The sequence below is a fragment of the Drosophila biarmipes genome, chromosome 3R (genome assembly GCF_025231255.1).
Source record: "Drosophila biarmipes strain raj3 chromosome 3R, RU_DBia_V1.1, whole genome shotgun sequence".
In the NCBI taxonomy this organism is placed as follows: Eukaryota; Metazoa; Arthropoda; class Insecta; order Diptera; family Drosophilidae; genus Drosophila; species Drosophila biarmipes.
The window spans coordinates 18,466,797-18,491,244 of record NC_066616.1 but is presented as its reverse complement, the minus strand read 5'-3'; the positions used below and the strand labels follow the sequence as shown (position 1 = coordinate 18,491,244).

Sequence of the window (24,448 nt, the reverse complement as noted above, 5' to 3'; positions counted from 1 at the left end):
TGAACATTTTCAACCTTAGCACTTTCTTTCTTTACGCCTCCCCGCTTTCACTCAGTCCCCATCCCCATGCACCGATCCCAGTTGAGCCGTAAATTCTTTGTCTGAGGGATGGGCGAAACAATGGCGAGTAATTCACTTGCGAAAATGTTATTGATTACGAAACAGGACGGCAACAACTGCGGCACCCGGCATCCACTGCGACCAACTGCATCCCCAGTTTGAGATACAGTGGGGAGAAAGATACATTGCTGGGCGAAAATCGTAATAGGGAGTTACGATAAAATTTTAATATTTTGACAATCAATGAAATCATTTTAGGATCTAGTTTTTACAATGGTTACCAGTCAATAAAAATTAAAAAATATTTTAAAATGGATGAAAAAATTATTAAATTCCATAGATTAATTAAAAATATTTTGGTTTGTATTGGGTACGCTGAAAGAATCACTTTTAATACTTAGCCCACTGTCCTGTACTGTATTGGCCCTGTGCACCTTCGCTTGTTTTTGTCGATTTTGCGCAAAAGCAATTTGAGCATAAATCTTTCCAACGACAAACTCGCCGCATCACACACTCACACAACAGAGTGCAACTTTCGCAATGGACGCGGCAGGAATCGGAATCGGAATTGGAATAGGAATCGGTGGGGGTTAAGGGGCACGCGGTATGGGTTCAGGATCCAGGACTCGCGATGTGGAATGTAGGATGTGGCCAACTGCAACTTTGAAATTAACTGCTAGTTTCACACGTTCTAGCAGTGAGGACTTAAAAAAACAACAAGAGGGGGCAAAAGGAAACGAATTGTTGCTCCTAACTTTCACTTTTTCTCCGTCAGACGGTGGAAAAGAAAGAAAAAGCTGCCGGGGAGCAGCTGCTGTGACCCCAAAAGACCGAACCCAAAACCCGAATTCGACACCGCGCCGAATGGCTTCATCTCCATTGCCATCGCCATCTCCCTGGCCCAACTCAAGCCATCCCTCTTGCACAGTTTTTGGACCATAAGTTTGTCGTTAGTTGAAGGCAAATAAAAATAAAAACTTCAAGTGCCAATTATGTGTGAAATTCCGACACTTTTCGCTTGTTTACTTTTATGCGCCCTTAATGAAGTTTCAGCTGCACCACCTGACCTTTCTCCCCTTTCTCGGGCATATGTGGGCATATATGTTCATATGGCAGTGGGTGGCTGGGCGTGTTCTTGGGCGTGTAATGCGAATCGGGGAAGTCTCGGGCGATGCCGGAAGCTGGCTAATTAATTGGCCAAAGGTAAGCCGGCGAAATTTGACTAAACGGAGACGAGCCAAATGGGATTTCTGGACGGCTTTTCTTTAATGAATACAATCCTAATTATGTGGATATTTTATAAAATTTAGTTAACTAATCATATTACAAAAAGTGTAAAAGGGAAATAAAAAGAAATTTAAAAGCAAACTGATTCCTAAGCTAATGATAGAATCCTCTAAAAATATTTATTTCTTCTCCGATTTAAAACACAAACCCAACAAAGCAGCATTTATTATGGGCTATAAAACACACCCCCTAACTGATTGTGAAAAAATGCAATTAAAAACGCATTCAAGGCGATTTTCTCAACCGATATCGCAGAAGAAAGAGGCCCCCTTCGAGCAGAGTCGCAAACGAGTGGGCGTGTCGGATCAGAAAGGCGCACTCTTGCGCAATTAAAAGATACTCAGATACATAAATGGCGCTGCAGCCGTCGTCTGATTTGTATCTCAAGACCCCCTCCAAAAAGGCATAAACAATCGCAGTCTTATCAGGGTGGCAGCCATTTTGCCCATTTCGGAATCGTTATTTAGATTTGACACTTGGCGCTGATTTTTATTGGCCAGTTTTTCGGGTGAGTAGCGGAAATGTTGCACATTTCCGTTCCAGAAGCAGCTCCATAACTTCCATCGATAATTATCGGCGGCCCTCGAGGGCGGTGACGTCAGATGAGCCCCGCTGGAGAGTCTATGCGAATTTCGTGAGTTGTGCGTTTTTAGTTGCTGTCTAATGAGCTCTGAAATCGGGAATATATGGCCCGGCAAGACGATGTTCCTCGCAGATATAGATACGAAACAGCTTGACATCGTGCCCACTTATTTATTTATTCGGCTGTCTCGGGACCTCGCCGGACTGGCACTGAAACAGAATCGGAATCGAAATCCCCCATTGAACAGCTTCATCTTCGTAGTCACGCTTTGCTCGCATCTTCCACAAATGCCGCTGCTTGTGCTTCGCATTTGAACTGTTAAAATTTGGTCTGCGTATCCGTATCTGTCTCTGTATCTGTATCTCTCAATCCCCATCAATGCGTTCCGCCAGCTGTCGCTGCTTTTGTATCTGCATCTGTATCTGTATCCGTATCTGTCTGCCTATGAAGATGAAACTGGAAATGGAAATAGAACTTGAAACGGAGCCAAAATAGAGTCGTTGATTATTTTAATGATGACGCCGAGGTTAAAGCACGATGGGAAGGCGTTCCGTACTCACACACTCGGCGGCTGCTCAAATACACAAGTATATCTATCTACAGGCCCCTAGATGATGGTTTCGGGGTCTATGTAAATATGGAAATGGCGTGTCGCGTTCACATATATCTGTATTTTTCCTCCTTTTTTCGGAAAAAAGGGGTACGCCGGCGTTCACATCGCTCATTAATTGAGCTATTAAGATAAACCCACATCGAATTCCGCGTTCAGCTTCGACGCGCCATGGGTTTTGAACTCCAGACGCTGGGCTTGGGGCACTGGGTCACTCAGCCATCGCTCGGTCTTGGTTCGGTGTGCCAATGATGGCATTATTATACAATTCACATACCGAATAGAGACAATAAACAGTCAAATGTATTCATTCATACACAAATTGGCTTTTAATTGCCATGACATGCCGGCCCAAAAGTAACTCTCAAGCTAGAAGCATGAAAGGGAAACGGCTAATCACTTGGATAGGGGAAAACGGCAGACAGCTTGGGAATGTTTTTAGATCATGTGAGGGTTTAAATGATAAAGAAATAATTATAGTTATAATATAACAACAACTTTAAATATATGTTATATTATTTTATAAATTATTGTAGTTTTTGGTGACTTGAAACAGTGAGGTTCATCGGTTTTCGTCACTACTCACCGAACCCTTTTCGCCCTACGCTTCCCCCCAAAACAAAGCCTGCCCCTGCTAAATTGCAAGCTCAACAGGCCCAGTCGTAACTCAAAACTGGGAAGATGCCACAGCACCGGGGCTCGGAATATGGATCGCTGGTCAGTGGCCCTGAATCGAGGCGACCTGCTACCTGTTGCACCGGCAGCTACCGCGAGCAACTTGCAATGAATTATTTTAATGACGAGAGAGAAGCCCCTTCGCTCGATCCTGGCCGATCCACGCGTAAGAAGATACGCCGCCATACAGAGATGCAGTCGCAGAGGAACCAGTTTGCCAGTCGCCCGTTCCACTTCTCAGATCATCAGGCGGCCATTGAGAGTTGCGCTTGCAAGCCGAAATTACCGAAATAAAAAGAAAACACCCATGCGTATATAAAAAAGAGTTGCCAAAAACTGTGCGTGAGGCTTAAGCCCGTTCGTTAAGCGGATTTTATCGGCGATCTGCTTGAAATTTCACCAGAGGTGCCCTTTCCTTTTTTGGACCACAATTACGCTGAGGCATTGCAATTTGGAAGGCTGTACGCGCCACGAATTCCGCGATCCCAGCCGAATCGAAGCGATCTCAATTCCTCGTGCGATGAACTGCACTTGGCACATCATCTCTTTTTTTTTGGCTGAGGTTCAGGGAAAATCTCCATTAGCAGCTAGCTAGTTGCAAATGCCGATTCAGTTTAGTGTACCTGTACCCCCTCCGAAAAGCAATTAAAAACTCTGATTGCCTTGTGAGTTTTGGTTCGGAATTTGGGATTCGGGAAAGAAATGAAAATTCAATTCCTGGCTGCGACAGCCATAAGATACTGGGCAAAGTTGGGGGTGCACACACCCTAAACGTGTATCTCAAAATTTGATAACCCAACCGCACCGGCAGCTGCAGTTGCAAGTACCAAGTGGCAAGTTGCAGGTTGCAGATACTCGGATTGCGTTCGTGTTTGTGCTGGCAATTGCAACTCAATTGCGCATTTGCCACCGCAAGCATCAATATGTGGCATAGGCATAGGCGTAGTCATGGCACAGGAACCATAATCACGTCTGAGCACAGAGAGATCCAAGGAAGCCACGCCCCCGTCCCCAGAGACTCGCACTCCCTGCGGCCAATTTAATTGACAGATTTAGTGGTCCTCGATTGGCAGTGCGGAAAATTAGTTTTCCGTCTCGCATTCAACCTCAGCCGGGGCTGAGTCGCATTTAATTGTTTTATAGACACTCGAATTCGAGAATCCGGGGGGGCGACTCAGCCATATACCAGGCCCACCTACATATATAGGCGGCTATATATCTTCGTATATAGCGTATCCAGCAGATGTGTGTGTTCATCATATGCGCAAGGTGAAACACGCCCCTGACAAACACGCACGAAAATAGATTTAATTAAATTGCGAATAAAATGCGTGTGATGGTGTGGTATGGGACACATGTGTGTGCCAAGCCATCCAATTAATCGATGGCCCATCGATTTCTCTTCTCGCTTTTCGGCAGCTTTCCCCCGCCTAAAAAGGGTTTCTCTTCCGCATGTCCTTTCGGGTTGATTTCTGGGAAACCAAAAATAAGGGCAATTAATTTCCGGTTGGGCCTGAGCAGAGAGTTTTATGTCTTCTACGATTCCGCGTAGTCGAAGTATTGTATCTGGGAGATAGAGATCCCAGGAATGCCATGCCCCCATTCGAATTCCAGCTTATCAGAGCCCAGAGAAGGCTCCCCAATTTCTGGGGAAAGTAAAATCTCATCTCAGATAGCACGTGACGATGACAAAAACAAAACATAAATTAGAGAGAGTGCCAGATAAGGCCGGAGAACAAAATCGAATTAAATATAAGTAGAGTGTATGTGTAGCCCCGCATCTGTGGGTATAAATAGTTATAATAGAAGCATAGATCACACGATGTGCCGCATGCAACATGGAGTCGGCGTCACCTGGAGATTTATGGCCGCTTGCAACGCTCCCGAAACCGGGGGTGAGTCACTCCCCTAAGTCAGAAAGAGAAGGAAACAGAGAGCCAGAACGAGACGGGCATAGATATCGCTCCGTCTCGGTTCAAAGTTCGCTGCAAATGGGAAACACGTAAACTGTCAAAACTTTAAATCCCTCAGGAATTTAAGTTAAAAAATATAACACGTACTGGGGACCCAGGCGCAGCTGTGCTACCCAAAAAAAAACACAGAACCGAGGGGAAAAAAACAAGACGACGGAGTCGACAGAACCTTGAAAATGTATCTTCAGGGCGGCCGAAGGAAGGCCATGGAAAGGCCCCATGGAAAACCAACTGGAACCGAATAAATACTCGGAAAAAAGATTTCCTAGACTCTCCACCTTCGCGTTTTCCTCCTCGCTTAAATTATCTACGAGAAATTTCGCGCCTTTGCCATACAAAGTTTTATTGTGCCGCCCCCTTGGTCCGCACATACCAGCATTTAAATTATGTACTTAGAAATACACAAAAATTTTCCAAAAGTCTACAAAAGAAAATGGCACAGCACAGCAGGACGCAGATGAAGAAGAAGCAAAGAAGCGAGCCAGCAAAATGAATTTCGCACTTTTTCGCATAATAAATTTCGAAACTTGGCCAGCACTGGAAAAAATCTAAGCGGGAGGGGGGCGATGGTAGAAAAATACCGAGGCAAAGCAAAGTTTCGTAAAAAGTTTATTTTTGCATATACTAAGGGCTTTATTTTCTTCTTTTTTTTTGTTAGGGTAAGGGGAAGTTACGATAAAATAGTCGGTCGCCGAGTGACAAATTCCATTTAAAATTGCCGAGCAAAGCTCACGTACTCCTCAAGTCGAGTCTTAGCCCCCTCCCTGGGGCAACTCCTAAATAAAATGAAACTTTTGCTAAACCTCAGCGTGATGTATTCCAGGAAAAAGGCAAAAGGAGCAGGCACGAAGGGAGCACGACTGGCGGGGATTTAAGTTAATCAGCAAACAGGTTTAGAGCCAAATAAATTTATTTATGCCTTTTACACAGCTTGTTTGGCCGAGAGTCGGGCGGGGTTTGCTCGGGAATTCTTCAGGGCAGCATCTTTGTTTAATTGAAATTTCTTTAAGAAGTAATTTGTATATAAAAATCTTAATAAAAATAAACAAAAAAGTATCTCAATGGTCTTATGGCCTTTAAGGCCTTTGTGGATTTTATATAGTCGACAAATTGCCAGAAACGCACTGCAAATCTTTTGACCTGTCACTGGCCAATTTTCTCGCACATTAAATGGGTCTTTATAATTCTTGCAAGGCATTTTAAAAATAAAGCCACATTAAGCAAATTTATCTGCCTGAGAGCCAGAGGGAGATAGAGCTATCCCATATAGATGACAATTTCTTTGTTTGCATCCTGGCCATTTTATTTCCATATCATTTTTATTGTCTATAAAATTTTTTCGCCATTTATAACCGCCACCCACACAAGTGCACTCGCCACGTAATACAACCGAGCTGGCAGAAATGCCCGTGTATGAGTGAAAGATAAATGCGTTTTCACTTTATGACTTTCGTGTCGGCATAAATTTGTTAATACCTTTAGGCCAAATTTATAACATAATAAATGCTCATAATATTTAACTTAACATTGTGCCCAGGCGCAGGCCGAGGGCCCAGGAGAAAGACCTGGTTGTGGAAAGTCGGGTGGTTCGGCAACGGGGGGATGGGCTTTCGATAAAATCAGGCAATGTCTGGTCCTCGCCTTCGACGGGAGATGGGCGATGGGCGATGGGCCGGAGACGAGACAGCTGCAGTGCATTTGCACACACGAAATTGAGTTATTGCACTTGAAGGCAAATTAAACTTCATAAATATTTAAAATCAGAGATTAAACACGGCATTGTGCTGCCCTGTTGATGCGACTGCTGGCTGCTCCGGCTCCTCCGGCTCCTCTGACTCCTCATCTGGCCTGCTCTCAGGTTGCCAATTAAACGGGCATTATCTGGCATAACTGCAATTTAAGTAGCCACATTCGCCATCACATCTCCCCAGTGCCGAGTGCTCGCACGTTTCTCCTTTTCATTTTAATGTGGCGGGTTGCTGGTTGCTGGTTGCTGGATGTTGCAATGACAGCACGGCAGCAACATCGGCGGTGCAGCGGCAAACGATCAATTTAAAGTAACGATCCCGCGAGCAGAAACAAAAACCACAACTGCAAATGGCTATACTCGTAAAAATGAAATGTATTTCTTTCCTTTTTGTTGCTACCATGATCTCCTTTCCTTTTGCCCCTCTGCCAGGCGATTCCGGCCTACGTTCGAGCTGCTTGATGATCGCTGGCGAAAAGGAGAATTTATATTTACGACTGGGCCAAACAACGGCGAACAGCCAACAAATGTCGAGCAGCTTGTTGCAATTTTTCAATTTAATTTGCCCGACGAAAGGACAAATATAAATAGCCGCATATATTGTCAATGATTCGTACTGGATGCATATAACATTTTGAATTCATAAAGCAATTAAAAATAAAATTAAAATTGTTTTAACACAGAATAAATTGCTGAAACAGACACTTAAGAGATTTTATGCAATGCATTTTGATACTTATTTCGAAATTCGAAATTTAATATTATGGTTGGCATAAGGATAAAATTAAATACCCTTTCAAACACTTTGTCAATGTTTTTTTTTTACCAAAATCCTCCTATCATTTGGGACCTGTTATTTAAAAGGAAGTTCTAAAATTGAAGATCTTTTTGGAATATTCTTGAAATATTTCTTATAAATGCCAGGTCCATTTGGACTAAAAAGTAATTCAAAGAATTTTAGTTTTGTAGATTTCTAACGCACTGCCCTCTCTATTCTCCAGGTACAAACGGCCTGCGAAGACGCGGCCGACAGACATACACCCGCTACCAGACGCTCGAGCTGGAGAAGGAGTTCCACACGAATCACTATCTCACCCGCAGACGGAGAATCGAGATGGCGCACGCGCTCTGCCTGACGGAGCGGCAGATCAAGATCTGGTTCCAGAACCGACGGATGAAGCTGAAGAAGGAGATCCAGGCGATCAAGGAGCTGAACGAGCAGGAGAAGCAGGCGCAGGCCCAGAAGGCAGCGGCGGCAGCGGCCGCGGCGGCGGCGGTCCAAGGAGGCCACCTGGATCAGTAGATCATCGGATCTGCCGATCCATAGACCTTTAGATCTGTAGGGAAGAATTAGGCGGAATGGCGCAGAGACAGATACAAAGCAACTATATTGTAACAAATGAACTATTTACTTAAATGAATAATATTTAAATATTTTGATGGTACTTGTGCGAATACGAAACTTAACCTAAATCGAACCTAATGGAATTATTTCAAGCGTTTGAGCAGCAACCGAAAATACGTAAATGAAACAAAACTACAAACTAATTAACTAGGCTAAGTAAATAAAAGTAGTGGAAAGAAGGAGTGCAGATTATGAACCTACTTAGAGTTAGACAAGAAAAACCAACAATTTTATTTAGTTCCAAACGAAAAATTTAAAAAGATTCGCATGCGTAAGATTTATGTTTACCACATGTAGAGAGATCCCTCGAAATTGAAACCCATGTCCTGCCCCCTTTGTTGCTTACTGCTATGTTTAAATTAATTTTCGCGGAAAATACTCAAAAATTTATGAGAAAAATTATACCAATATAATGTTGAGCGCGAGCAAAATTCTGTTGATATGAATTTTTGGTAACAACCAGTTCTAAACCAATTTAAGATACGTGACAAAGGAAACGAAAAACAAAAGGAAAACTATTAAACTTTAACTTGAATATAAATAGAATTTGTTAGCCAAGTAAACATATTGCGAAACGAAAAACGAACGTTTTTGGGAGGATCGAATATTTGAATGTGTATAGTTTGTGCTTATTAAACGAAATAATGCAATTTTAGTTAACTCTGTTTATTTTTAAACGAATTTGTTTAGTTCTCGCCCAAACGACTAGAGTGAAGCTGTTTCTTTAAGTAATGTGTAGTGTGTTTACCTTTTAAATTTAATTAAATTAATGCCTAATTTTATTATTATTATGTTTAGTTTAATGACAAGCGTTTATGAGATTATCCGATAGAAGCGGCGAGAAGAGGAGTACGACAAACCGTTTGCCCCGGCAAACGCAAATAAATTATTGGTTTTGAAAAAATCTGAAAAAAAAACAATGAGAAAACGAATTCGATTGTTGTGTTATTATTTTAGTTCATTGCCATTGCGATCTTCTGTTCTCCCAGTGTAATTAGAGCCTCAGTTGTTTGAGAGTTTGCGGGCTGCCCGCTTGCATGCGAAATTGCTTTGATCTCGTTCCGTTAATTGATCGTGAGTTGTACGCTCTATAGAGATACCCATATACCGATTACGATAACGATTACGATACCGATACCATATATAGTTTAGGGGATCCCCACGAGCTGTGCTCGAACCACCAAGTCGGTGTGTCCCGAAACTTGATCCCTCAGTTTGTCCCAGTTCGGGGGCCAACGATGCCCTGCACAAGATGTATACGTAACTAGAGCCTAAGATTCGATTATAGATATATATTATATATATAAATCTTGATATATATTTATGTATTTATATGGATCGAGTATAAATGGACAAACAATAAGAGAGTAATTATCTGCGCAACGGAACGGAGGCAGATGCAAATACGTAAATAAGAATAAGTTAAATGTTATAGATTTTAAACGCGAACCGAGATACGTTACTGTATACATACACTGAACGAAAAAGTGGCGAATGAGAGGCGTGGATCGATTGGGGTATTCCCCGCCACCGCAAACCAAGAATAGACGCTAAAATACAATACTTGAATATTTAAATGTGGATTATCGTAGCAACAGATATACGTAAAGAACGAGACCGATTCGGAGGAGTCTTGCATAAAGTACAGCATCCTACCATTTACCTACTACTCACTTAAGAAATACCAGTGCATTCGTAGTAATAATAATCGCTACTTACGTGTACATTGCTAGTGGCTTTTACTTTAGACTCTCCGACCCTCGGACAGGCGGGCCGAGCAGCCTATCCAGATCGAGATTACTACTTTTCCTAAATAAAGATCAGATCAGACCTACAGATACTTTGCAGCTACATTTTCTACTCGTACTTTCCCCTCCCCGCGATCGCCCATTGGACCCGCAAGCTCCGTTTATACTTAATCTATTTAACTCTAATTTAAAGCCATTCTATGTTAGCTCCGTAAGTTGTAAATTATCAATATGAACTATACGTAAAAGAACAAACACAAAACAAACAGCAACCAGTGAGAATGTGGGAAATGAAACAAATAAATTAACAAAACGATTTAAACAATTTACGAAAGGTGTTTGAATTTTTATTGGGTTGGCTTTTTTAATTGCAGGAAAAATGGTCAAGGAGATTGAAATGGGCGATGATAATCAGGCATCCTACAAATTGCTTAAGCATGGCAAAAGGCACATTTTCTATAGATCTTTTAATTTTTTCCGCTTCCCAACACTTAACATATCTTGTTTACTTTATACACTAATACAACAGTAAATTTACACGTTTTATACTTATACCTTACATGTTTCTTACATGTACTTACATTTTACATTAAGACTTTACAAAAACAATACATTTTACAAAACTTAGGTGATGTAAATATAAGGTAAGGAACACGACTAAAAATCTAACACGGACTCATTCCTTTGTGAGTCTTATAATAAATCAGGGGCGTAGCCAGAGGTGAATAATTCTGGGGGTCAAATTCATTTTTTCTTGTGAAGCCCTTTGCCAACTTTGCCTAAGAAGTACCATTAAAAATGTCTTGCAGAACATGTTGAATTTGTGTTTTTTATAAGGTATTTTGTACGATAACCAAGAATAAGCAAATTTATAAAAATTACAAAATAAAATCAAAAATAGTGAAATCTCACTATTTAATCATCCGCTATTATAAAGCGCACAAGACTCTTAGCAATCAAATCGATACGATTAGCGCTCTTAGAACGTGTTTTGCGATTGTTATTTAAGATCCAGCTTGAACACACTTTGGCTCAGTTCCCTCTGCGAGCTCGGTCGGAATCGTTATAGGCTCGGCCTCACGTGCTCGCCAAGCCACTTTTATCAGTACGCACTTTACTGAACAATTACCTATGTGAGTGTTTTGTGCTCCCAAGCGCCTTACTAGTGCATCTGCAAGATCGATTTCAAACCAGAGATTATGAAACTCAAATCGTTTTTATCAAATATATTGTTTCTTTGTGCGTTCTCGCTGCGGCTCAGATCAAGTGAGTAAAGTTCAAAATGATAATACAATTCGATCGAAAATAAACATTTTCTGTACATATATGCGAGCTCTGCTTGTATACATACTGGCATGTTCAAATGGCTTAACAAATCGAAGTTCCTCTCAGAGAAGCGTTCTCAAAACGAGATTCGAGCCGGTTCATCTTGAAATCGCGCGCTGCATTCCCATCAGTCATCTTTGTTGATATCTGCTGATTTTAGGTTTGCTTAGTATAGACAGAAGAGCGTACTATGTTTAGGCTGAGAGCCTGTGTTTACGGAAATAAATAATAAAAAGCGTGCTATTGTAGCAAACTTGCCGGCAATTCTCGCAGCTGCGTAAGCGTTTCCTGGAAATATTGCTATTCAGTAATGCTAAATCGCTATTATGAATAATTAATAAATAAATATCATAGGGATTAAATAATTATTTTAATATTCACCTTTACCATTTTGAAAACATATTAAACTTAAAGTAGCAAAATTATTGGCGAAATAAAGTAACTTATAATATTAATAAATTCAAATCTCGTTCGCCTTTAAATTTTTAACTATTTAGAGAACATCCATTGAAACTCTTAAAATAAAAGCTTTTGCACACAAACAGAAAATTGAAAAATGGTTCGAATTGTTTTCCAAATAATGCGGTAAGGCGAATTTAAGTACTGAATAATTTCAGTATTTTCGGAATGTGATAGCACCCAGTTCGAGTGCGACAATGGCAGCTGCATTTCGCAATACGATGTCTGCAACGGCGAGAAGAACTGTCCAGATGGATCCGATGAAACGGCCCTGACATGCGTTTCCCAGCGGCAGCACTGCACCAAGCCCTATTTCCAGTGCACCTACGGAGCCTGTGTGATTGGGACTGCGGGTTGCAATGGCATCAACGAGTGTGCGGACGGCTCCGATGAAACCAAGTTGAGATGCGGCAACGAGGACGATGTACGCCAGCACGATCGACTTCTTCAGGGCAATTGTCAGTAAGTAATAAGGCAGGCATCCATTGCAAATAATTTACTTTGTTAAAACTCACCTGTTTTTAGAGACAATGAGTTCAAGTGCCCATCCGGAATCTGCCTGGACAAGGGAAATTTCCTGTGCGACGGCAAGGACGACTGTGCGGATGGAACCGGGTTCGACGAGTCTGTGAAACTGTGCGGGCACATGGAGTGTCCGGCGTACTCCTTCAAGTGCGGAACAGGTGGCTGCATCTCGGGCTCCCTGTCCTGCAACGGGGAAAACGACTGCTTTGATGGATCCGATGAGGCCCCTCTGCTGTGCAACACCACCAGGAAGGTCACCACCCCAGCGCCGGTTGAGACACCGCTGGAGCTGCTGGGTTGTCCACTGCCCATTGGCGACGAAAGGCCCATCTTGACGGGCGAGGGCAGCCGCATCCTGACTGGACCCATCATCCGGGGAACTGTGCGCTTCTCCTGCAAACAGGGTTACGTCCTGGAGGGCGAGGAGAACAGCTACTGCGCCAAGAAGAAGTGGAGTACACCTACGATCCCGAAATGCGTGAGTAAGTGAATTTGTTTGGGGTTTCTGTAAGGATTGGCTTCTTATTGGGAAACTTTCTTCCGCTAGAATACTGCAGCACCGCTGGGGAGTTCGATGGCTACTCCACCAAGGCCTTGTGCACTCACAACGGAGAGCAAGTGGACTGCAAGAAACCCTTCCTTCCTCCAGGAACTGATGTCAAATTTGTCTGCTCCACGGGATTCAAGACCCTCAGCCCCCTGCCGGAAATGAGGTGCATGAAGGGGGGTTACTGGAACAGAGGTCGCCAGCGATGCGAACAGGATTGTGGACAGATAGCCACGCCCACCAAGAGTTTCTCGGCTAATGGGTATACGATCAACAACACGGTTGTGCCCTGGCATGTTGGACTGTAAGTCTATAATTGCATTTAGTGAAAAGAGCTTCTAAACCGAAACTCCTTGGTAGGTACGCCTGGCACAACGAGAAGGTTTACCACTTCGTGTGTGGAGGATCTCTGCTCACTCCGGACCTCGTTATAACCGCCGCTCATTGCGTCTACGATGAGGGAACCCAGTTACCCTTCAGCTACGACACATTCCAAGTGATTGCAGCCAAGTTCTATCGGAACTACGGGGAGACCACGCCGGATGACAAGCGTCGGAATGTGAGCCTCATCGAAATAGCGCCGTGGGTTCAGATCAAGTCGCATGTATTTCGGCAAAACCCTAACCCTACCTATCCTCCACAGTGGCTACCAGGGTCGCACAGAGAACTATTACCAGGATCTGGCCTTACTGACCCTCAACGAGCCCTTCGAGCTGAGCCACGTGATTCGACCCATTTGCGTGAACTTTGTCAGCTTTGCGGAGAAGGAGGGCGTCACGGATGAAGTGCAGGGAAAGTTCGCTGGGTGGAGCATCGAGAACAAGCACGAACTGCAATTTGTGCCCGCCGTATCCAAGGCCAACTCAGTGTGTCGTCGGAATCTGCCGGACATTCAGGCGGACAAGTTCTGCATCTTCACGCAGGGCAAATCCCTGGCCTGCCAGGGTGACAGTGGCGGCGGATTCACCTCCGAGTTGCAGACCAAAGCCTTCTCCGCCCGGAGCACCGCCCGCCACTTCCTCTTCGGGGTAATCAGCAATGCACCCAATGCGGATCAGTGTGCCCACAGCCTGACGGTGATGACCAATATCCAGCATTTCGATAGTATGATCTGGAATGCGATGAACAGAAGCATAGAAAGCAGGTCCTAAAGTAAGTTAGCTCCCTTGCGATTAGAATAGATTTATTTCCAGAGATTCGGCGGCCATACTCTTTTGTTCTCCAGCCAATGCTAGATTAAGCTAATAAATAATATATATCAAATAAAACTAGTCTCAAGAAGGTCAGACTGTATCATTGTAAGCGATACAACAACACATATTCTATATGATCTCATTAGATAGTACATTTTTTATTGGGGTAATATTTATTAATATTTAATATTATATATTTGGTTGGTAGATCTGTAACGACTAAGAAGTTTATGTATGCTTAGTTTTTAGTCTTCGCTGATTCCCGAATGTTGAATTTGGGAACACGATCTTTTCTGGCCAGTATCTTGTTAGAGTTATCCTCGATATTAATGGCGCTGATGATCAGATTGACGCGCCGTTCAATAACGCCAATGAAAAGCTTCACATTGTGAACTGTCAAAAAGGTCTTGGTACTCAGTACATTTAGGATGGGCGCATCGTCGCAGGCAAGTTGTCTGCAGACCGATAGTCAGTTAATCAATAGTAAATGGTAATCTTCTAAGACCTCACCTGAATATATCCTCGATGCCCTTCAGAAGCTGTTCGAGCCGAATGCTCAAGGTGCGCTTCTTTTCTCTAGTGTCTTCCGCGAGTTGCTCAATTCTTTCTTTTTCAGCGTTGAGATAATCCAGGGCCTCCGTCTTCAGCTTCAACTCCTTTTCGGTCTGTTCCGATTTCTGACGTTCTGTTGGCAATATGTATATATATTAACGGACTTTAATGATTGGAAACATAAACCCACCTATTTCATCCTGTAGTTCCTGTGTGGAGTCGTTCAGCACCTCCACCTCGTGACTCAGCTCATTGACATAATTGAAGAGGGCAAAGTTCTCGTCCTCCTGCCGCTTGAACTGGGCCACCAGTCGCTCCGCGTCCTCCTCGCCGTAGAGCAGCTTGATCTTCTCGATGATCTCCTTGTACTCCAGGAGCTGCCTCTCATAGTTCTCCTTCTGGCTCTGCTTCTTGTCCAGCTCGCGCTGCTCCAGCTCCGGGTTCAGTCGCTTCTGGCCTTTGATGTCGAAGAACTTCTGCAGCTTGGCATCGTGCTCTAGGCGGCGCTGCATCTCACGCATCTCCTGGATGTGCATCACCTTATCGTTCTCATTGCGGTCCTTCAGGACGGTTAGTTTATTGCACAGCTCCTCCCGCTGGTCAAAGGCCAGAGTCGACTGGTCTATTAGATCCATGATGAACTTTTTGCCCTCGTTGAACTGAGTGACCATCGACTGCCACATGTCGTTAAAGTTGGCTCTTAAGTTTATAAAAATATAAGAGAGTTATTTCAGAAATCGTTTTTAAACCTTAATGTAGAGTGTTAGGGTAACGACGAAGCACTAATTCATAGAGGTATCACCCATCCAAATAGGAATCCTTTAACTCAAGATATGGAATCTGTAAGGTATCAAACATGCCAATCGGAATCGTATAACTCAAGTTATGGATTATAGAAGTGCAGTTTTGGGTTGCCCATACTGGAACCCATTGGAAATACGGAAAAATCGTACATGAAAATGGGCTAAAATTTTGACCCTCGAGTAAAAGAGAAACTTTGATGTAGAATGTTAGGGGATTCAATCACGAGCTCAAAAAGGTATCAAACATGCCAATCGGAATCGTATAACTCAAGATATGGAATCTAGAAGTGCCGTTTTGGGATGCCCATACTGGAACCCATTGGAAATAAGGAAAAATCGAACATGAAAATGGGCTAAAATATTGACCCTCGAGTAAAAGAAAAATTTTTATGTAGAATGTTAGAGGATTCAATCACGAGCTCAAAAAGGTATCAAACATGCCAATCGGAATCGTATAACTCAAGATATGGAATCTAGAAATGCAGTTTTGGGATGTCCATACTGGAACTTATTGGAAATACGGAAAAATAGAACATGAAAATGGGCTAAAATATTGACCCTCGAGTAAAAGAGAAATTTTGATGTAGAATGTTACGGGATTCAATCACGAGCTCAAAAAGGTATCAAACATGTCAATCGGAATCGTATAACTCAAGTTATGGAATCTAGAAGTGCAGTTTTTGGATGCCCATACTGGAATCCATTGGAAATACGGAAAAATGGAACATGACAATGGGCTAAAATTTTGACCCTCGAGTAAAAGAGAAACTTTGATGTAGAATGTTACGGGATTCAATTACAAGCTCAAAAAGGTATCAAACATGTCAATCGGAATCGTATAACTCAAGTTATGGAATCTAGAAGTGCAGTTTTGGGATGCCCATTCTGAAATCCATTGGAAATACGGAAAAATCGAACATAAAAATGGGCTAAAATTTTGACCCTCGAGTAAAGAGAAACTTTGATGTAGAATGTTACGGGATTCAATCACAAGCTCAAAAAGGTATCAAACATGTCAATCGGAATCGTATAACTCAAGTTATGGAATCTAGAAGTGCAGTTTTTGGATGCCCATACTGGAACCCATTGGAAATAAGGAAAAATCGAACATGAAAATGGGCTAAAATATTGACCCTCGAGTAAAAGAGAAATTTTGATGTAGAATGTTACGGGATTCAATCGCGAGCTCAAAAAGGTGTCAAACATGCCAATCGGAATCGTATAACTCAAGTTATGGAATCTAGAAGTGCAGTTTTGGGATGCCCATACTGGAATCCATTGGAAATACGGAAAAATGGAACATGACAATGGGCTAAAATTTTGACCCTCGAGTAAAAGAGAAACTTTGATGTAGAATGTTACGGGATTCAATCACAAGCTCAAAAAGGTATCAAACATGTCAATCGGAATCGTATAACTCAAGTTATGGAATCTAGAAGTGCAGTTTTGGGATGCCCATTCTGAAATCCATTGGAAATACGGAAAAATCGAACATAAAAATGGGCTAAAATTTTGACCCTCGAGTAAAGAGAAACTTTGATGTAGAATGTTACGGGATTCAATCACAAGCTCAAAAAGGTATCAAATATGTCAATCGGAATCGTATAACTCAAGTTATGGAATCTAGAAGTGCAGTTTTTGGATGCCCATACTGGAACCCATTGGAAATACGGAAAAATCGAACATGAAAATGGGCTAAAATATTGACCCTCGAGTAAAAGAGAAATTTTGATGTAGAATGTTACGGGATTCAATCACGAGCTCAAAAAGGTATCAAACATGTCAATCGGAATCGTATAACTCAAGTTATGGAATCTAGAAGTGCAGTTTTGGGATGCCCATACTGGAATCCATTGGAAATACGGAAAAATGGAACATGAAAATGGGCTAAAATTTTGACCCTCGGGTAAAATAGAAATTTTAGGGGATGCAATCACGAGCTCTAAAAGGTATCGAACGTGCCAATCCAATTACTCAAGTTATGAAATCTATAAATGGACTTTTGGTGGCCTGAAAGTACTTTTTTTAATGGTTCTTACCGATCTTGCAGCATATGATTAATGGCGTCCCGCATTTTGCTGTTTTCGGTGAGCACATCGCTGCACTTTTTGTTAACCACATCCAAGCGGTTCTCCAGTTTGACCACGCTCTTCTGGACCTTGCAAATGGTGTCCTTATAGCAGTTATCGGGCACTTCGTTGCGGCGCAAGGCATCGATCTCCTTTTCCATTTTTCGGATGTGGCCCTCCAGTTCCCAAAGATTGGTCCGCTCGTTTTGAAGCACCCTTTGGAGGTCCGCCTGCTGTCCCTGCAGAGTTCCCAGGTGTTTCTCCCTCTGCAAAGGTGTTCACCTAATTATCAAGGACACTAATCACTAATCCCTTAAATAGACACTCACGTAAGTGTTTTTTCTGGCATGAGTGCCTCCTTCGAGGGTCTTGATTTCCTCCTTTAGCTTCTGGTGCTCCACTTGCAAAACGTTTATCATGTGGTTCTGTTTTTTCAGTCGCTTGGCCTTCTCCTCAAGGAGACCTCGAAGGTCCAGTTGGAGACCCCGATGTTGGCGCTGGAGTCTCTGCAGCTCGGCAGTGGCCAGTTGGTCAAGTTCGCTTTGGTCAGCCATTGTGTGGATGTGGTGCTCTTAGCCAGGAATTTTAAAAATCGTTGATTCCATTTCTAAACAAGCGTTGCCTATGGCGGGTTGCTTGGTAACGGATGAGCCCTTTGCAAAGAAGAATTGGCTATCTGTAATAATTTTAGCGAGGGGCACCTGAGACTTCTATCCAATTTGATACCCATAAAATGTTTTTTCCATTTAAGCCACAACAGAAAGAGCAAGGAATTTTTTGTCACTCGGAATAGATTGTCAAACAGGCATAGACAAATTCTTAAAATGTGTAAAGTTTCCAGAAGGGTGAATGCTCTTATTATTCTCGGTTTTATAGCCTTGGTTGTCCCTCTGGTCGCTCTCTTCAGTCAAGATCATACAACGCCGCGCGAAGCTTATAAGCGTGTCGTGCAATATGGGATCTTATTTTTGTGGATGGTTCTTCCGGTGCCAACCATGTATTTCATCTATAAGAAAAAGGTTAGTGTTCACAACTACTTTTGAGTATTCATTTTTCTAGCTTAAATTCGCAGCGATATGTGAGATTTTTGCTGCCATGTGCTTTCATATGGTTAGTTCTAAGTTCTATGATTTTAATTTTTTTCATACTTAATGGAAACAACACATTCGATTACATTTACTTTTACGGATCAAATTATTATCTCTATGGTATAATGGTAGGTAAGTTTGGAATAATGCTTACCTGAAGTTATAAATTCTATTGTTTTCATTTATTTAGGATGTATTATTTTGGGATTTATCATCCCATTTTCATTTTTTATTTATTATAAACGGAAAATGGCTGCGGATGAATAATTGGCAAACACGAAGGAAGTGTAGGAGTTAAAAAAAAATTTAGTATTCAAGAGAGTTTAATAAAATTAATTATTTTACTTTATGCATATATACAACATTTGTATATAATTTTTTGAACATAAGAACATTTTCGATTTGTAAATTATACAAATATTTAGTTTTGTGCTCCATACGTTAAGTACGTAATTTAATTATTAATTAATTAAATAAAAAACCTTTAAAAACTGGTTTCCCTCTTAATAGTTTAAAAGGTGGCTTCTATAAGTTCTATCGATATTTCAAAGAATGGAACCCACCGCTATAGATAAGCAAATATTATGACTAAACAGCTGGTGAGTCAGTCCACCGGTTCCACTTGCTAGAGCCATAGATTAAGTGAAAATGTCTCGATACTACTGCGGCTACAACCCGCCACCCCCAAACTTCAAAGACTTCCTGCCGGAAAAATATAAAGATCGCCTGCAGCGTCTTCCCAACTTTGGACAAATGCGAAAGTCTTGGGAAACCCACAAGAGACCCACACTGGTGATGCTCCATGTCTTTGCCGATGACTTTGGAGCGCTGGAGAAGTGGGTGGAGTTGGCCTACAGACTAGCTGCCCCTGAGGCTCTCGGGGGGAAGATGGACTTCTACGTCGATGACATGTGGCAGTCGTACATCTTTAATGAGGACGACTTCAGCTTTTTCCGAGACGACGATGGCTACAACGTGGAATCATTGCCACTGGTTTACGGCGTAGGTGCGGCTGGTGAAGTGTTCTTCTTTGGCGATTTTGCTGGACCGAAATTGCCCGATCTGGAGGGCCTAAGGGACTTCTGCGAGCAGGTGATACAGGGGAATGTAAAGCAAGCCACCACCAAGGACCCCAAGGTGGAGGTTATTAACTTGGCCAACTGGAACGAGCTTGTGTACGCATCAGAAGGAGATATAGCCATTTGTTTCTACGACTCCCGGCAGAATGGCTCGGAGGTTAATGAAAGCCTGATGATAAATCTGGATAGGCTGGGCGATAGACTGAAACAGGAGTCGGTGCGTCTGTACAAAATGGATACACATGGAGTGAGTGTACCCAAGAAGTTCAACGTAGAATCTACACCCGCCTTCTTCGTCCTGCGCGAAACCCAAAAGCATACCCCTGTTCGGTGTAAATATGAGCTGGGCACTTGGACCATGCTAAGATTTGTGGCCGAAAATTCCAGCGAGGAGCTTAACTACTACAACCGTCGGGGACATCTGAGACTCCACGCCAACTTGCTTACCCATATGAGGGACTTCTTCGATTTAAGCCAGAACAAGAGGGGGTTTCTCATGTAAGCCAATCCCGAAAAAGTACCTTGCAGATTACCTCTTGTATATTGTATAGATCCTTGCATTTGGGATTTTATTATCACTCGGTATACATTGTCATCAGATACAAACCGATCATGAAGCATTATAATTTACGATAAATTATAAAAACTAAAAAACAAATTTGGCGCCCCTTATACTATCGATAAGTGCAGGGATGATATTTCACCTAATGAATATCGAGCCATTATTAATGTGATGTTGTGTTTACAAAATAAAACGAATGACACAAGACACGCAGTTTTCTTGGATCACAGGAAGCTGATCAAAGAGGCATGTGAAATCCAGCTCAAGTCTGAGCTCTTCAAGTTTCAAGTCAAGCAGGCGCATCCGCAGCTGGCGAATGAGGACGCGAAGTCCAGGAAGCGCAAAAGGAAGGCTGGCAACGAAGATCTGACATCGTCATCCTTGGAGGAATTGAAGGTGGTAAATGGATATCTGGAACTCCTGCCGAAGCCCTTCAAGCAGGCGGAAACGCCATCGATAGAAAGGCACTGGGAGGAAGCCTACAGCCTGCCCCAGCTCCATGGAGCCAACGAAAGCGGACGGGTGCAGAGGTTCCAGGGAACATATGAGTCCGGGAGGGTATACTTGATTCCCAATCAATCCCGATTCTACAACCACAATGTGGACAATCTGCCAGCTCTGCTGCACCAACTCCTGCCCGCCTACGATCTCATCGTGCTAGATCCCCCGTGGCGGAATAAGTACATCCGCAGGGTGAAGCGGGCCAAGCAGGAGCTCGGATACTCGATGCTGAGCAATGACCAACTGTCGCAAATCCCTATATCCAGGCTGACACACCAACGATCCTTGGTGGCCATCTGGTGCACCAATTCAACGCTTCATCAGGTGGCCCTGGAGAAACAACTACTGCCCAGCTGGCACCTTAGGCTGCTGCACAAGCTCCGCTGGTACAAACTGAGCACAGACCATGAATTGATCGCTCCTCTGCAGGCGGATCCCACGCAGAAACAGCCGTACGAAATGCTCTACTTGGCCTGCCGCTCTGATGCTTCTGAGGATTACGGAAAGGACATCCTGAAGACCGAGCTGCTGCTCAGCGTGCCCAGCATTGTGCACTCCCACAAGCCGCCCCTGCTGGCTTGGCTTAGGGAGTACCTGCAGCTGGAGGAGGATCAGGCTGAACCGAACTGCATGGAGCTGTTTGCCCGGTTCCTCCATCCCCACTTCACTTCAATTGGCTTGGAGGTACTTAAATTGATGGACGAAAGGCTTTATGATGCGGCTCGAGAAAATTAGCTGAGAAAAGTAACTTATTACTTTTGTAAATCGTAAAAATTTATTAATTCTACTGACTTGTATTTCAAATAAATTGTGTCCTACTTGATGCATGCCGTAAATCAACGTTTAATTTAAAGAAAGCATTTATGAGTTTTAACAATTTTATTTGTGTACTGTTAATGAGAGCAAATGCAGCAGAATTTGTGTGTAGGCGGCCCGCGAATGCGCTTTATCGTTCCAGAGATGCGGCAATGCCTGGCCGAAGCTAAATGTTAAACATTTGGGGTGGCGTGTGTGGGATTTTGTTTTGTTTTTTTCTCTTGTTTGTTAAATTAAGTATTAAAGGATAGTAAGCATTATTAATACACGTGGTTGATCGCAGGCTACTACTCCTGACCCTGGGCCATGGCGGCCGGGTTGGTGGGCTCGTTGCCGCCGCGTTTCTTCGATCCAGAGACGATGTCGTCGATGCGCAGCAGCAGGATGGCAGTCTCCACGGCGGTCTTGTAGGTCTGCATCTTGACGGCCAGCGGCTCCCAGATGTTCTTCACATTCATGTCCACAATCTCGCCGGACTCGCCGTCGATTCCCCAGGCGCAGACACCCTCGCCGGTGTGGGAGGCGTGCTTGGCACGCAGGGCGGTCAGGGCACGGATCGTGTTGGCTCCGCAGTTCTGGGCCAGTGTGCGCGGTATGATCTCCAACGCGTGGGCCACCGCTGTGTAGGGTCCCTTGACCTGTTTGCGCGTCAGCAGCTGGGAGGCAGCCATCTCCACGGCTCCACCGCCAGCCACCAGACGCGGCTCCAACACCAAGTTGCGGGCCACGTGCAGGGCATCCTGCAGGTTGCGTTCCGTCTCGTTCAGAATGTCTTTGCTGGCTCCGCGCAGCAGAATGGTGCATGCCTTGGGGTCCTTGCACTCCGTCACGAAGGTGAAGTACTCATCGCCGATCTTCTTCACCTCGAAGAGGCCAGCTCCCGTGCCCACATCCTTCTCGGTCAGTTCCTCAGTGCGGTTCACGATGGTGGCACCGCAGGCGCGAGCAATACGCAGATTGTCGGTCTTGCGAAGCCGGCGGATGGCCGTGATGCCAGCCTTCAGCAGATAGTGCTGGGCGAGATCGGAGACACCCTTCTCGGTGAAGACCAGATCCGGCTTCACAGCAATAATGTCAGCGCAGATGCGCTGCACAAACTCCTCCTCGATCTGCAGCATGCGGGTGAAGTCCTGCTCCCCGATGATCTCCACGTTGGTCTGGCTCTCGCCCTTCTTGTACTCCAACGAGCAGTCGAGCAGCACGATGCGGGGATTCTCGATGTAGCGGCGCATCTTTGCGTGCGTCACATCCTTGTTGATCATCACGCCCTTCAGCACACACGACTCCTCGATGGCACCGCCGGGAATCTTTTCCACCTTGGCATAACTATTGAAATATTAACAACATAAAAAGTATTATGGGTTTTTAAACACTGGCACTGGACTTCGTATCTTACCGCTTGATATCCACCTCCAGACGTCCGTTCTCGCTCAGAGTCACCGTCTCGACAGCGTCCAAGGCGATCTTGACGGCCAGGTCGGACCACTTGCCGATGAACTTGGTGCCCACGCAGGCCTTGACCACATCGGCCATCTTGGCCTTATCCTTGACGTCTAGCGTGATGCTCAGCTGCGACTGCAGGTGGCCGACGATGTCCTCGAGGGCCTCACGGAAGGCGCGGATGATCACAGTAGGGTGGATCTGTTGCTGAAGGAAGGGCTCGGCGGCGGCCAGCATCTCGCCGGCCAGGACGATGACCGATGTGGTGCCATCGCCCACCTCCTCGTCCTGTGTGCGAGCGATTTCGATCATGCTCTTGGCCGCCGGATGCTGCACGGTGATCTCGCGCAGGATGGCGTTACCGTCGTTGGTCATCACGATGGCGCCCATGGGGTCCATCAGCATCTTCAGCATGGCCTGAGGCCCCAGGCAGGTGCGTATCACATCGGCGATGGCCTGGAAAAAGGGGTTTTAATCAGCAGATGGCCGGTAGAGCACGAGAACCCCGAAACCCAGGTCCCAGACATGTGACTCATACCTTTCCGGCTTGGATGTTCTCCAACTGCACTTTGCGGCCCGATTCTCTCTTTGTGTTTTGACCTGTCGGCGAATAATTCGAATGCAATTGGGCTCTGGGAGGTGCAAATTTCATACTCACTCAACACGAGTATTGGCTGCTGTCCACCGAACATGTTTCTGGCTGCTTAATTTACTTCTGCGTGCGAGGAGAACTGAAAGAGAATGAGTGAGGTTAGACCCGCCGATGACACACTGTTCAAGAAGGTTCGATACAAAATGCGCAGACCGGCACGTTTTTAGCTGTTAGCGCGTTCTGCGTTTAATTTATAATGATTACATTTAATTATATCTATTATTATATTGATTTTCAACTTACTTTGAGCGAATTTGGGTAATTCTTTACGAGTTTAATTCAAATTCTTTACAATTCGAAGCAGCAGCTTTTTTAAGTATCGATAACTTAAAAGAGGGCGCTTACACTAGATTGGGTTTCTTATCGATGTTTCGGAATTTACGTAAAAATACAAATTAAATTTAGATAAAAACAATTACAATGACTTACTTGAATATTTAAATGTTATATTTTCTACAGTTTAATTGGCTTTCTCCCGTTATTATTTTACTTACAAAATTCTTATTTTCTGTAAAACCCAAAACAAGTTAATTTTTGTTCCAGGTTTCGTTTATTTGCAACACTGTGAAATAAATACTAATTATACCTTACCTTTTTTTTTAAAGTAAAGTTGATAATTTAAAAAAAACGCCTTTTAAAAAACGTTTTTTATTGTTCTCGCTAGGAAATAAAAAGCGTGATTTTTCAAGATGCAATAGCTCGACTGCATTTTAAGCCAACCGAACTAATATCGATATCGATAGCAACC

The 24,448-nt window shown here is 43.7% G+C and overlaps 6 protein-coding genes and 1 long non-coding RNA gene across 11 annotated transcripts in view; 5 read left to right on the top strand and 2 right to left on the bottom strand.

Annotated features, from left to right (window-relative positions):
• The window catches only part of LOC108024361 (homeotic protein ultrabithorax), a 79,034-nt gene extending 69,762 nt beyond the window's left edge, over positions 1-9,272 (top strand). For all 4 annotated transcript variants that reach the window (XM_017094299.3, XM_017094290.3, XM_017094268.3 and 1 more), the window contains one exon: positions 7,937-9,272. In XM_017094299.3, the coding sequence (XP_016949788.1) occupies positions 7,937-8,238 (302 nt within the window). In that variant the 3' untranslated portion in view covers positions 8,239-9,272. The remainder of the gene's footprint in view (positions 1-7,936) is intronic.
• Positions 9,273-11,135: 1,863 nt separating this feature from the next.
• On the top strand, positions 11,136-14,231 carry LOC108025565 (modular serine protease). Its single transcript, XM_017096096.3, has 6 exons — positions 11,136-11,354; positions 12,032-12,335; positions 12,399-12,880; positions 12,946-13,249; positions 13,306-13,527; positions 13,589-14,231. The coding sequence occupies exons 1-6, from the start codon at positions 11,288-11,290 to the stop codon at positions 14,094-14,096; spliced, it is 1,887 nt and encodes a 628-aa protein (XP_016951585.1). The 5' UTR covers positions 11,136-11,287; the 3' UTR covers positions 14,097-14,231.
• A 94-nt stretch (positions 14,232-14,325) lies between these two features.
• LOC108023456 (outer dynein arm-docking complex subunit 1) lies at positions 14,326-18,327 on the bottom strand. Its single transcript, XM_017092959.2, has 5 exons — positions 17,892-18,327; positions 17,533-17,828; positions 14,881-15,389; positions 14,649-14,823; positions 14,326-14,593 (listed from the first exon to the last, which is right to left on the bottom strand). Exons 1-5 carry the CDS (start codon positions 18,114-18,116, stop codon positions 14,377-14,379), a joined length of 1,422 nt encoding a protein of 473 aa, XP_016948448.1. The 5' UTR covers positions 18,117-18,327; the 3' UTR covers positions 14,326-14,376.
• Positions 18,328-18,333: 6 nt separating this feature from the next.
• On the top strand, positions 18,334-19,005 carry LOC108023459 (uncharacterized). 2 transcript variants are annotated; one of them, XR_007764678.1, is made up of 3 exons: positions 18,334-18,581; positions 18,635-18,778; positions 18,841-19,005. It is a non-coding gene; the product is annotated as an uncharacterized LOC108023459 (long non-coding RNA). The 2 variants fall into 2 exon arrangements; XR_001768082.3 differs by having other exon boundaries at positions 18,338-18,581; positions 18,635-18,782.
• A 210-nt stretch (positions 19,006-19,215) lies between these two features.
• Positions 19,216-20,266, top strand: LOC108024990 (uncharacterized). Its single transcript, XM_017095248.3, has one exon. The coding sequence runs from the start codon at positions 19,299-19,301 to the stop codon at positions 20,229-20,231; it is 933 nt and encodes a 310-aa protein (XP_016950737.1). The 5' UTR covers positions 19,216-19,298; the 3' UTR covers positions 20,232-20,266.
• A 141-nt stretch (positions 20,267-20,407) lies between these two features.
• LOC108024983 (N(6)-adenine-specific methyltransferase METTL4) lies at positions 20,408-21,632 on the top strand. Its single transcript, XM_017095236.3, has one exon. The coding sequence runs from the start codon at positions 20,463-20,465 to the stop codon at positions 21,525-21,527; it is 1,065 nt and encodes a 354-aa protein (XP_016950725.1). The 5' UTR covers positions 20,408-20,462; the 3' UTR covers positions 21,528-21,632.
• Positions 21,633-21,652: 20 nt separating this feature from the next.
• LOC108024976 (T-complex protein 1 subunit gamma) lies at positions 21,653-24,048 on the bottom strand. Its single transcript, XM_017095223.3, has 5 exons — positions 23,944-24,048; positions 23,707-23,779; positions 23,587-23,648; positions 23,005-23,504; positions 21,653-22,934 (listed from the first exon to the last, which is right to left on the bottom strand). Exons 2-5 carry the CDS (start codon positions 23,738-23,740, stop codon positions 21,896-21,898), a joined length of 1,635 nt encoding a protein of 544 aa, XP_016950712.1. The 5' UTR covers positions 23,741-23,779; positions 23,944-24,048; the 3' UTR covers positions 21,653-21,895.
• Positions 24,049-24,448: the final 400 nt, after the last annotated feature.

Excerpts from the sequence above, each read along its gene's own strand:
- LOC108025565 (XM_017096096.3), top strand. The coding sequence starts at position 11,288 with ATGAAACTCAAATCGTTTTTATCAAATATATTGTTTCTTTGTGCGTTC. Across the intron at positions 12,336-12,398 it reads CTTCTTCAGGGCAATTGTCA|AGACAATGAGTTCAAGTGCC; the intron begins GTAAGTAATAAG and ends ACCTGTTTTTAG. Across the intron at positions 13,250-13,305 it reads GTGCCCTGGCATGTTGGACT|GTACGCCTGGCACAACGAGA; the intron begins GTAAGTCTATAA and ends ACTCCTTGGTAG.
- LOC108024983 (XM_017095236.3), top strand. The coding sequence starts at position 20,463 with ATGTTGTGTTTACAAAATAAAACGAATGACACAAGACACGCAGTTTTC.
- LOC108023456 (XM_017092959.2), bottom strand. The coding sequence starts at position 18,116 with ATGGCTGACCAAAGCGAACTTGACCAACTGGCCACTGCCGAGCTGCAG. Across the intron at positions 17,829-17,891 it reads ATGCCAGAAAAAACACTTAC|AGGGAGAAACACCTGGGAAC; the intron begins GTGAGTGTCTAT and ends ACACCTTTGCAG. Across the intron at positions 15,390-17,532 it reads AATCATATGCTGCAAGATCG|AGCCAACTTTAACGACATGT; the intron begins GTAAGAACCATT and ends TATAAACTTAAG.
- LOC108024990 (XM_017095248.3), top strand. The coding sequence starts at position 19,299 with ATGTCTCGATACTACTGCGGCTACAACCCGCCACCCCCAAACTTCAAA.
- LOC108024976 (XM_017095223.3), bottom strand. The coding sequence starts at position 23,740 with ATGTTCGGTGGACAGCAGCCAATACTCGTGTTGA. Across the intron at positions 23,505-23,586 it reads AGAACATCCAAGCCGGAAAG|GCCATCGCCGATGTGATACG; the intron begins GTATGAGTCACA and ends CCCTTTTTCCAG. Across the intron at positions 22,935-23,004 it reads CTGGAGGTGGATATCAAGCG|TTATGCCAAGGTGGAAAAGA; the intron begins GTAAGATACGAA and ends ATATTTCAATAG.